At 36.7% G+C, this 12,596-nt stretch overlaps 1 protein-coding gene across 4 annotated transcripts in view; it reads right to left on the bottom strand.

Annotated features, from left to right (window-relative positions):
* Window positions 1-12,596, bottom strand: part of MLIP (muscular LMNA interacting protein) — a 165,253-nt gene that overhangs the window by 138,994 nt on the left and 13,663 nt on the right. For all 4 annotated transcript variants that reach the window (XM_032140872.2, XM_032140871.2, XM_058432601.1 and 1 more), the window contains exons 2-3: window positions 6,653-6,808; window positions 3,692-4,084 (exon numbers count right to left, since the gene is read on the bottom strand). In XM_032140872.2, the coding sequence (XP_031996763.1) occupies window positions 3,692-4,084; window positions 6,653-6,808 (549 nt within the window). The remainder of the gene's footprint in view (window positions 1-3,691; window positions 4,085-6,652; window positions 6,809-12,596) is intronic.

Below are 12,596 nucleotides of genomic sequence, written 5' to 3'. Positions count from 1 at the left end.
CCATAATCTCACTCACACTGTTCCCACCAAGGTCACCAAATGACCTCCTGACTTCAAGATTTAATGGACTCTGGGGTCCTACTTTATTTTACCTTGTTTTATATTCCACTATAGACTCCTTTTTTTGGAAAGTCCCATTAGCTTCCACTGTATAAAACCACTCTCTCAGACTTCTTTGGTTCACCTCTTAGATAGAAAAAGACATCTAGGTTTCTCATTGGCTCTTTTTTTTCATAGGTGCTTTTATACTTTCCTGTTTCCTGGCTTGAATCCTCTCTTCTTACTTTTGCCTTCGCTCCCTGAGTAAATTCCCATCACTTTAACTTATGTGGCAAATATCTCCAGTCTCCCTTCTCTCTCCTATGTCCAGGATTCATACTTCCAACTTCTTTCTAGATATCATCACATAGTGCCACCAAGGCATCTCAAACTCAACATCAGATGTCTAATCTCTTCCCATCCCCACCCAAGGCCTGTTATTCATTCTTCAATTAATGATGCCAACATTCATCCAATTTCCTAGGTAATAAACTTCATTCATGCTTAATTTTTCCCATATATTGTCAATGAACAAGTCCAGCTAATTCTACCTCATAAGGCTCTCTGTTTATTCCCACAGTCACTATCTTAGCTCCAAACTTTATCATGGGTCTTTCAGATGAATCACTGTGTTGTATGTGTATTCACCTCTCCTGTAACTCTACTACTACCCCTAGAAAATTCTTAGACTTTTATATGAACATTCAATTCTCTTTTTTCTGAATTTTATTTAAGAGGATTTTGATTCAACAGCTTATTTTAGATAACATGTTTGCTTTTGACACGCTTTAAAATTATTGAGTGATTTTTTTAACGTAAGATACTTTTACTTAAACATGACACTTCAGGAAGCACTTGGGGAGTTTATCATTCAACCCAACATTTATATTGACTATGTCCCTGATAATATGCTAACCACTGTAGGGGACAAAATGTTTAATAAAACTGAATTTAACATGGGCTTTACCTGTAAAAACTTTACAATCTGTTAGGGAAGATAAGACATGTATCTAAATAGCTATAGTACTGCCTATGATAAGTATAAAATAGGTACAGAAAAAAAGCTATCAGAATAATATTGGGAGAGAGTTTGCTTTCACTGAGAGAACCAAAACAGCTTCATGAAGGTGTCAATTTCTGAGCAAGGACTTGACAGGTGAAAAGATATGTGATCTTTTGAATATTTCATTTTTTTCACTCACCTTATTGAACCCCCTTTATATGTAAGGCACTGCATTAAGTGCTAGGGATACAGAAATTAACAAGAGACCAGAACTTGACTTAATGTAGTTTTCAGCCAGTGAGGAAGAAAGATAAAAGTAAATTATTACAACAGAATGAAAAGCAATTATAATGGAGAATTTTTCCCCCATTAAAAGCTATCAAATAATAAAGAAAATCACAAACATGAACAAGAACTAACTCCTTTCCAAAGGGAACATCTTTAAGAGGAGAAGCTACTTGAACTGAGCTTAAATTATCAAGTAGCCTAGGTCAAAATGGAGAAGAGCTAGGGAAAGAAGGAAACGTTTGACCAGAGGAATCAAGGGCTCAGAGATGGGAAGGTATGAAGTATGTACTTTGGTGATTGTTCAGGAGAGCTGAAGAAGAGAAGTAAAATACATAGACAGAAAAAGACACCTAGGCTAGGTCGTGGAAAGATTAAAGGCCAGACTAAGAAGTGAAGACATTTCTTAGGAATAGCTTATCAATGACTAACCAATAGAGCTAACTTATAGACAATTCTATATATGGATTCATTTTCACCAGGTAGACTAGAAATTTACTTACTTGACTGTATTTCTGATTGAAAATTTGATATTGTTGACATCAAGTAGCCCAATAGCATAATTTTTTTTTAGACCTTGTGCATTACAGTTCACTATATTAAACTTCCAGACTGCTTTCTTTGGTGCTCTGGTCATTTCTCCTTAGTTTACACTGGTGGCAATAGTCATCTTATTTGTATTTCATGATGACCTACTGTTCACTCAAATGGATTATTATAGGAAATGGAAACAAGAACAATGGTAATTGATCAAATAATCGGTAATTGGTCAAACACTTTAGGATCTAGTATTCTACCATTACTGGTAATCATAATCTTCAGCCACAATTAATATATGAGGTTGAGATCTGCTTTTTTATTTGGAGCTCTAATAACATGAACTATAACCTGCTCCTAAATAAACTTTTCTGGGAAAAAGATTTTAAAGGACGTATTCAGTCTCTAGATTCACTTCTGTATATTTGGACACACAAAAATAAAAACAAATGGCCAATTCAGGGGATAAAACTATGAGTTGGAGAAAAGAGTAAATCAAAGACCCAACAATTGCTTGGTTAATTTTATTAATACATTTTCTTCTCAAAGAAGTCACCTAAAGCTATCCTCCCCTAACAATGGAAATTTCCACATTTCTACATCTCCAACTATTTCATTATCTTTTCTGAGGCAAGAAAGAAATATTTAAATCTATCACAGCATATTGGGAATACATTTAATTATATTATTATAATATTTTGTTCCAATACCTAGCTAAGAACGAACTTCAAGAAGAAATAAATGTTTTAGTCCAGTAAAAATGTGAGTACCGCAGTGTGTGTCTCTTACTACCAGAAGACAATATAAGATACTAGATGCTTGAAGATAATAAAAATGCAGCATCAGAAACACAGTGAAGCTGACAGAAATAAAGATGGTGTGGCACCAAAACTCCAATGCTCATTCTACCATTTTGCATTGGTCCTGTCCTAGTAACACAAAAAGACCAACATGCCTGTAAAAATGTCCTTTAAACTACTTTGGGTTGATTGCAAATGCCTGGTCTATTAGATCCTAAACAGGACATCTGGGTAACAATTCTTCGTCATTGTCAAGAAGTTAGAGCTCTGCATCCGCTACCTACTCTCAAAGCCAGCGTCTGCATTCCTAACATTCTAACTACACCTCGTCAGTCACCTTACATTTTCATTATAGCAAATAGCCAGTCAACGGCAAATTATTCTATTTTTTTATCTTCAAAATGCCTCCTTGTCCACGTTCTTTCTTTCCTGTCATCACAGATATGGGTCTTCTCCTATTGTACCAGACTCTCTCTACCTTAAAATAACCATTCAATCTTGCCACTAAGTTTTGGGGTGGTATAGGATACACAGGGGAAAATTATTTTTCTTACTCTTATTTCCTAGTTTATCCTTTTACTAGTCTTTTACTAATTTAAAATCAATGGATCTACCTCTAATGTCCAATTACTGTCTTTTCACTAGATCTTTCTTACGTCTGAAATATGCTTCTTGTTGGACCCAGCTCACCAAGCACACTCTCGACTAAAGAAACTCGTCATATCAACCTTCTCCAAGAATTATTTAAAAGAAAGAGGTAGTATTCTCCCAAATTTACTCCAGCTAAATGTTTTACATTTTCTTTCAGCCAATTCACAGCATAATTGCTTAATCCTTTTTATCTTATAGATTTATTATCTATGTTTACACTATGATGATTTATTATCCTGAGATAATAGTTTTTTAAATATATTTTTCTTTGAAAGTTTTGTCTGCCTTAAACAGGATGGCCTTTGCAGACCACCCAAGACAAAGGGTGCATAAACACTTTTTTTTTCCTTATGGACAGCAGGAACACAAAACCTACCTGCCCATGCTTTTGCTGAGGGGCCATCCCATGAAGCATTTCAGGATGTGATGAGGTCTTGAGATCAGTCCCCTGTGTTTTGGGACGCACTACATCAGAGACCAGACTGGAGGAGATTGCTAGAGACTTGGGCCGGACAGCTGCGGTGGCAATCCCTCCTGGGGGGCCTTGTTCAACTTTTCTGCTTGTAGCCTCATCTTCCCCTTCAGAGTCCACAATAAGGACATATTCAGCTTTGAAGAGGTCACTTTGCTGCATTCCTTGAAGTTTGTTTGCTTCAAATTCCCTTTCTTGTGAAATCGTTCCACTGACCTCTGAAGGACAAGTCAATGTCGCTTGGTGTCTCTCTTGTTGGCTCCCAGCATTCAAGGTCAAGTAGTCATTGGATTTAGACTGTAATAGATGTAGAGAGATAAAAGCATTGACATTAGTTTAATAAATGCTTCTTTTTTGGCATGTACATTGAAAAGCTTAACCTCCTTATACTTTCAAAAATATATTAAATTAGGTTGACATAAGAAAGAGATTGGGTTGAAGTTAGCGGTTTATTTTTACTAGCCCACTAGCCCACCTGTTTTTCCTGGTCTAAGCCCAAACAATTTTGGGATAGTAATCAACATCAACAAGCAAACCTAACTGTTTTCAAGTAAGTCATGATACAACATTTTAAAGAGAGAGAGGGAGAGAGCAATGTTTTCCGTGAAGACATTTGTGAAACAAATGGGGATTGGGTAAGGGTTTAGTTAATGGTGAAGCAACCTGTATATCCTTTAAAAGCCAAGGGAGGAAGGAAATCCCCATTGAAAGTTTTTAAAATAATACAAAATCTCTCTAAAAATCTGAAAGGAAAAATAAAATTGGGCAAAATGCATAGTCAGACAAAACAATCTAAGTTAATTAGGGAGAACTTATAAATAGAACACCAAAAAAGAACATGTAGATATTTTTAGTACAAAACATCTTTCACTGTTTTATTTTGGATTTGTAATTCTCAGTCTTTTCCCATCCAATTTTCTGTGAATACATATGTTTACAACACCAGGATCAAGACAGCTTTATCAAGCTACCAAACTTCTTTTTCTAAAACTATGACAGCCATGTATACTAAGATTGTGTTTAAAAGACCCAGTGTCAATTTTCTTATTTTTATAATTACACGATGGTTACTATTATTCTTTTCTCTGTAGTTTTTCGGTAAGGCTAAAATTATTTCAAAATAGAAAGTCAAGCCACTAAATGAAAATAAGCTAACAATTTCAACTCTGCTGGTCAATTTAATGTGTCCTGTGTGTGCATGTATTGTATGTATGAAGACAGAAGTCAAATCACTGATTAAATATAACTAAAAAGTTGATTTTATACACCCATCCCACATTATTCAGCTGATAATGAGGATATAGTCAGGATAAAACACAAATTGCCTCTGATTAAAATTTCTCTGCCTGTCTTTCCCTATTTACTCTGATATTGTTTTCATTGTATTTATCACTATATGGATTTTATTACATACTTTTTTCATTTTTTTCATTGCCTGCCTTCCTGTTAACAACTAAGCTATATGAATTGTCTTTATTCAGTTGGAATCCAATCACCAAGAGAATATAATATGTTCAGTAAACAGTTGCTAAGAATATAAATGAATGAGGAATCACACTATTTTAATGTTGAACTGTCTAAGAGATAGGGTGAAAAATCTTTTAAAGATGTGGTTGTATATATATCATTGCAATCAGCAGATAAATATTATCATCTTAGGAAGTTCTGGAGGCTTGCAACCAAGGATGGTTTATGTAGCTACAGTCTCACACCACTCATAAGGCCAAATTACAAAGGATCTCATTAATATTATGTAAATGAGTGCTGCAGGAAAGAAACTATCTAGAAGTGCCATATATAGTATTCACAGCCCTATTAGTCTTTGAAAGAAGATAGCAGCATTGAAAACCCCAGGATCATGGAAATATTACTACTTTCTAGATAAGATGTTTTCTTGTAGACAAGGTGAATCTGATTATTTTATCCCTTTCTAATTGTGTCAGAAATAACACAAAGTTGCCCCAATCTCATTTTATTTATAAGTAAGCAATGTTAAAACACATTTTAAAGAGAAAAACATTTTTACTCAAAATTTTGTTATTCTAACACAAGTTATTTTCAAGTTTTTTAAATTTGTTTAATTTCACTTCCCATCTTGGTCTCATTTTAGATAGGTACAATCAAGATATGAACACAGTATTATATCACCTAATATTGTAAGGTTAACATTTTCCATGGAATTATCTAATTACTGTCAGTATAACTTTGCCAAAGTGATGTACTATTATATTCTTAATTTTTCTGATTGTTAGATATTAGGCTTTTTTTATTTTTCCCTAATTATTTTCCTACATAACATTTTTCTTCTTTTGTAATATTTCCTCGGGGTACTTTTCAAAGAGTTAGATTATTGAAAGGTTATAAACAGTTTTATAACTATAAATAAAGTATTTCCACCAAAATTGTATAAATTTACAAAACCGGCAGCAAAGTGTAAGCATGCCAATGTTTCCACAACTTTCCCAACATCAGGTATTACATTTTTTAATGTTGCTAATTCATTACCTGTAAATAATCATATCTCACTGTTTTGTCTTATATTTTCTTTTGAGATAAATTTAAACATTTTTAAATTTTGTTTTTACTTTCTTAAGAAACATTTGAGACAAGGTGCCAGGAAGTAGAATTTGTCATGTCAATAGCAAACAGTAGGATGTCAAACTGAAAAAAATTGAAGATAATGCATTAGAGAGAACATGCAATTTGATAACATTTATGCTTCTGTTGCATTATTATATTTTTAGTCAAACTTAGTGTCACAGTCACTTTAATTGAAGCACAGGAAATATATACAAATTTCCAAGTCATCATTATCGAAAATTTAATATAATTGTTTGAAATAAAAAAGAATAAAAATAATCCTACCCTATTTACAGTTTCTGGACTCTTATCACTTGATTCTTCTGGAATTTTTACAAGGAATTTAGAGGTGTCAGCCAACTGAGTATGGGTTGGTAGTCTTCTGACAGTGGGGACAAATGTGAAGATCAGAGGTTTGGCTTCAGAACCACCAGCAGAGACCTATGAGACATGTAGTTAATTAGACTTTCAGCCTTGTCAAAGGTTTATCTTGACTTTATTCTTCATACGACATGCTATTTATCTCATTTATTTTGAAGAATTGCCTATTGTCCTGTGATCATGTATATGGCTGCCAAAGTAAACACCTATAAAAATAGTCATAATGAATCAGAACCTTTTTTATGATACTATTTGCCGGAGAAAACAATACCACCCAGGGAAGATCCTGTTGTAGGGGATGGCACAAAACAGCAGGTTGGCAAGCTGATCAGCTGGAATCTCACAGAGCATTTCTGCCTCAGTGGGGTCATCACAAACTCATCATCTGTCCTGTTTCAAAACTGGCTTCCATCCGTCTAACCCTGGGTTAGCAGGTTCAATTTATTAACTCATAATCAATAAGCATGCAAGGAAATTCCCACATTTATCGTTAACAAGAATGCCAAAATACAGATCTAAAGTATGCCTATCAGAATACCCATGCTACTGGTAAAGATATACCTTCTCCTTCATTTATTCTTCATTTTTTCAAAAATAATTGTATGAAGTATTTGCTGTGTGACAGGTACTCAGGAGGTAGGAAAACAACGGTGAACAGGAAACAGTCAGTAGACTACTCACAAGCAGAAAAAAGATAAGCACAGACTACTAAGGGAACAGTATGAAGGGTGCCTACCCAACCCATGAAGCTTCAGAATAGGGAGCACCTGAAATTTAAGTCCAGGTGAAAAGGAGGGTAGGGAGATTCCAAGCTGAGGAACCGAGATGAGTGGAAGCATGGAAAGTAGCAGCAGTGGAGAGTGTATCAAGCTTGGACTTTGTTCCGTCAACATTGTTGATTGAAAAATGACATAGTCCTGTTAGAATTGTAGATAGATAAAATCTAGTTTTAAAAGTCACAAGCCAGCCGGGCGCGGTGGCTCACGCCTGTAATCCCAGCACTTTGGGAGGCCAAGGCGAGCGGATCACCTGAGATCAGGGGTTTGAAACCAGCCTGGCTAACATGGTGAAACCCTGCTCTCTATTAAAAATACAAAAAAAAAAATGAGCCGGGCGTGGTGGCGGGCGCCCGTAGTCCCAGCTACTCGGAGAGGCTGAGGCAGGAGAATGGCGTGAACCTGGGAGGTGGAGCTTGCAGTGAGCCGAGATTGCGCCACTGCACTCCAGCCTGGGCGACAGAGCGAGACTCCGTCTCAAAAAAAAAAAAAGAAGTCGCAAGCCTAGACACAAGAATAAAATGCCAAAAGCATAAGTTGAGGACTAAATGGAAAGGGAGAAAGAGAAGATAGTACTGTAGATTTCTCTTTTAAGAAGTTTGCATGAGAAGTAAAAAAAGAGGTTGAGAGTAATTAGAGAGCAAATTAGAGTCAACAGGGTACTTCTGTTTGTCTTATAATAAACTTGAACATATCTATATACAAGGGGATGGGTGAGAGTAGAGAAGGAAAGGGGAGCAAAACCCTGAAGGAAGCAGGTGAAATAAGTTACAGCAACAACAAAAGGAATATGCTCTCCTTTGAGAGTGGAGAAAATAGACTAAGAGCTCACAAACGTGGTAAAGTGGTGGAAATGGAAAGAGTGGGAAGGTGATGAGAACCACTTTTGTTGTAGATAAAACTGCATGTATTTATCATGTACAATATGATGTTTTGAAATATACAAACTTTTGGAATAGTTAAATCTAGTTAATTAACAAATACAGTTCCTCACGTAATTATCATTTTTTTGGTGAGAACACTTAACATCTATTGTCTTTGCATTTTTCAAGAATACAATGCATTGTCATAACTATAGTCACCATGCTGTACAATAGATCTTGTGAACTTATTTCTCCTATCTAACTGTAATTATGTATATTTTGACCAACATCTCCTCAAGTCCCCTCCCTCCTACTGACCACAGCCTCTAGTAAGCACTATTTTACTCGTTACTTCTATTAGATCAACTTTTTAAAATTCTATATATGAGTGAGATCATGCAGTATTTGTCTTTCTATAACTGGCTTATTCCACTTAACATGACATCCTTCATGTTCATCTGTGTTGTTGCAAATGACAGAATTCCATTCTTTTCATAGCTGAATAGTATTCCATTGTGTATATGTATTACATTTTCTCTATTGATAGAAACCTAGTTTAATTCTATATCTTAGTTACTGTGGATACTGCTGTAATAACATAAGAGTGCAGATATCTCTTCCATATACTTATTTTATTTCATTTGACTATATGCCCAGTAATGGGGATTGCTAGATCATATGGTAGTTGTATTTTTAATATTTTGACAAACCTCCATACCATTTCCACAATGAATGTACCAATGAACACTCTCACCAACTGTGTGTAAGTGTTCCCTTTTCTTACATTCTCACCAACACTTATGCTTTTTCTGATAATAGCCATTCTAACAGGAGGGAGGTAATATCTCACTGTTTTCATTGGCATTTTCCTGATGATTAGCAACAATGAGCATCTTTTTCGTTATAAGCATCATTTTCATTCATACCTATTGGCCATATACCTGTTGGCCATTTGTGTGTCTTCTTTTTTTTTTTTTTTTTTTTTTTTTGAGACGGAGTCTCGCTCTGTCACCCAGGCTGGAGTGCAGTGGCGCGATCTCGGCTCACTGCAACCTCCGCCTCCCGGGTTCACGCCATTCTCCTGCCTCAGCCTCTCCGAGTAGCTGGGACTACAGGCGCCCGCCACCACGCCCGGCTAATTTTTTTGTATTTTTAGTAGAGACGGGGTTTCACCATGGTCTCGATCTCCTGACCTCGTGATCCGCCCGCCTCGGCCTCCCAAAGTGCTGGGATTACAAGCGTGAGCCACCGCGCCCGGCCGTGTGTCTTCTTTTGAGAGATGTCTATTGAGATGTATTGCCCATTTTTTAATTGGATTGTTGTCTTGCTATTGAGTTGTTTGAGGTTTTTTTAATATTTTTTGGTTCCTAACCCTTTATCAGATGTATAATTTACAAATATTTTCTCCCACTCTGTAGGTTGTCTCCTCACTCTGTTGATTGTTTCCCTTGCTGTACAGAAGCTTTTTAGTTTGCTAAAATCCTATTTATCTATTTTTGCTTTTTTTGCCTATACTTTTGAAGTCATATCCAAAAAATTATTGCACAGACAAATGTCATAGAACTTTCCCGCTATGTTTTCTTCTAGCAGTTTCATAGTTTCTGGTCTTACATTTAAGTCTTTAAAACGTTTTGTATATGGTTAAAGACAGAGGTCCAGTTTCATTCTTCTGCATGTGGATATCCATTTTCCCAATACCACTTATTGAAGAGACTGACTTTTCCCCATTGGGTGTTCCTGGCACCTTTATCAATCATCAGTTGGCTGTAAGTGTGTGGATTTATTTCTGGACTCTCAGCTGGAAATCTCAGTTCCATTGGTCCTCGTGTTGGTTTTTATGCCAGCATCATGCTATTTTGGTTACTATAGCTTTGTAGTAGTATACTGTGAATTCAGGCAGTGTGATCCCTCCAGCTTTGTTCTTGTTGCTCAAATTGCTTTGGTTATTCAGGCTCTTGTGTAGTTCCATAAGAATTTTATTATGTTTCAACTCTGTGAAGAATGTCATTGGTATTTTGATAGGAGTTGCGTTGAATCTGTAGATCACTTTGGGTGTTAGAGACATTTTAACAACACTTATTCTTCCAGTTCATGAACACAGTATATCGTTCCATTTATTTGTGCCTTTCTCAATTTATTTCATCAATGATTTTTGTTGTTGTTGTTGTTGTTGTTGTTTTTGAGACAGAGTCTCACTCTGTCACCCAGGCTAGAGTGCAGTGGCACAATCTCGGCTCACTGCAAGCTCCACCTCCCGGGTTCACATCATTCTCCTGCCTCAGCCTTCCGAGTAGCTGGGACTACAGGCACCCGCCAACACTCCCAGCTAATTTTTTGTATTTTTAGTAGATACGGGGTTTCACCGTGTTAGCCAGGATGGTGTCGATCTCCTGATCTCGTGATCTGCCCATCTCGGCCTCCCAAAGTGCTGAGATTACAGGCGTGAGCCACCGCACCCGGCCCTAAAATTTTTTATATATAAGATCCTGTCATCTGCAAACAAGGTCAATTTAACTGCTTCCTTTCCAAATTGGATGCCTTTTATCTCTTTCTTCTGCCTAATTGTTCTGGCTAGGACTTCCAGTCCTATGAGGAATAGAAATAGTGAGAGTGGGCCGGGGACAGTGGCTCACGCCTGTAATCCCAGCACTTTGGGAGGCCAAGGTGGGTGGATCACGAGGTCAGGAGATCCAGACCATCCTGGCTAACACAGTGAAACCCTGTCTCTACTAAAAATACAAAAAATTAGCCAGGTGTGGTGGCGGGTGCCTGTAGTCCCAGCTACTTGGGAGGCTGAGGCAGAAGAATGGCATGAACCTAGGAAGCAGAGGTTGCAGTGAGCCTAGACCGGCCACTGTGCTCCAGCCTGGGTGACAGAGCCAGACTCCATCTCAAAAAAAAAAAAAAAAAAAAAGACAGAAATAGAGTGGCATCCTTGTCTTTTTTCCAAATCTTATAGTAAAATCTTTCAGCTTTTCCCCATTCAATATGTTAGCTATGGATATGTCATATAGGGCCTTTATCATGTTGAGGTACATTCTGTCTATACCTAATTTGTTGAGAGTTTTTATCATGAAGGAATGTTAAATTTTGTCAGTGCTTTTCTGCACCTATTGAAATAATCATACATTTTATGTTTTTAATTCAGTTAATGTGATGTATCAGATTTATGGCTTTGCATATTTTGTTGAACCATCCTTGCCTCCCTGAGATAAATCCCACTTGATCTTGGTAAATAATCTTTTTAAAGTGCTCTTGAATTCAGTTTACTAGCACTTTGTTGAAATTTTTGCATATATGTTCATCAGGAATATTGGCCTGTAGCTTTCTTTTCTTGTTGTGTTGTTGTCTGGTTTTGGCATCAGGGTAATGCTAGTCTCATAGAATGGGGTTGCAAGTATTCCTTCCTGCTTAATATTTTTGGAATAGTTAGGGGAGAATTGGTCTTAGTTCTTCTTTAAATGTTTGGTAGGATTCAGCATTGAAGCCATCAGGTCTGGGCCTTTCTTTGATGGGAGATATTTTATTGCTGATTCAACTTTCTTACTCATGACTGTGCTGTTCAGATTTTCTATTCTTCATAATTCATTCTCAGTAGGTTGTATGTGTCCAAGAGTTTATCCATTTCTGGAAGCTTATCCAATTTGTTGGTATATAATTATTTACAGTAGTGTTCTATGTTACTTTGTATTTCTGTGGTATAAATTATAATGTCCTCTTTTATTCTCTGATTCTATTTATTTGTCTAAAGATTTGTCAAATTTATCTTTCCAAAAACCAATTCTTTGTTTTATTGAGCAATCACTCTTGATATAATTAATTTTCATGATAAAATCAGTCCCTTCTTGTCAGAGTGACACTGCCCTGCCACCTCCATTCCCCTGTCAGAAGAAATATGACATGCCCTGGCAAGTCTCTCACTCCCTCTCCCTTCAATCCCTGCCATCTTTCTATGCCTTGAACTGCTCAGACCTTATGACCTTATGAGCATGCCTTTTAACCCAGTTCATGTCAGTGCCCATGAGAAACCCTAGGCTCTGTATCATCCCTCCATTCCTGTATGCTATGCACATTCCTAGTTTTGTTCCCATCTTGCACCCTGCTCCAACTCTCAAAACCTTTTCGTACACCAATAACAGACAAACAGAGAGCCAAATCATGAGTGAACTCCCATTCACAATTGCTTCAAAGAGAATAAAATACCTAGGA

This window comes from Hylobates moloch, unplaced genomic scaffold (genome assembly GCF_009828535.3).
Source record: "Hylobates moloch isolate HMO894 unplaced genomic scaffold, HMol_V3 SCAFFOLD_20, whole genome shotgun sequence".
NCBI classification, from domain to species: domain Eukaryota; kingdom Metazoa; phylum Chordata; class Mammalia; order Primates; family Hylobatidae; genus Hylobates; species Hylobates moloch.
This window is presented reverse-complemented; position numbering and strand designations above follow the sequence as displayed.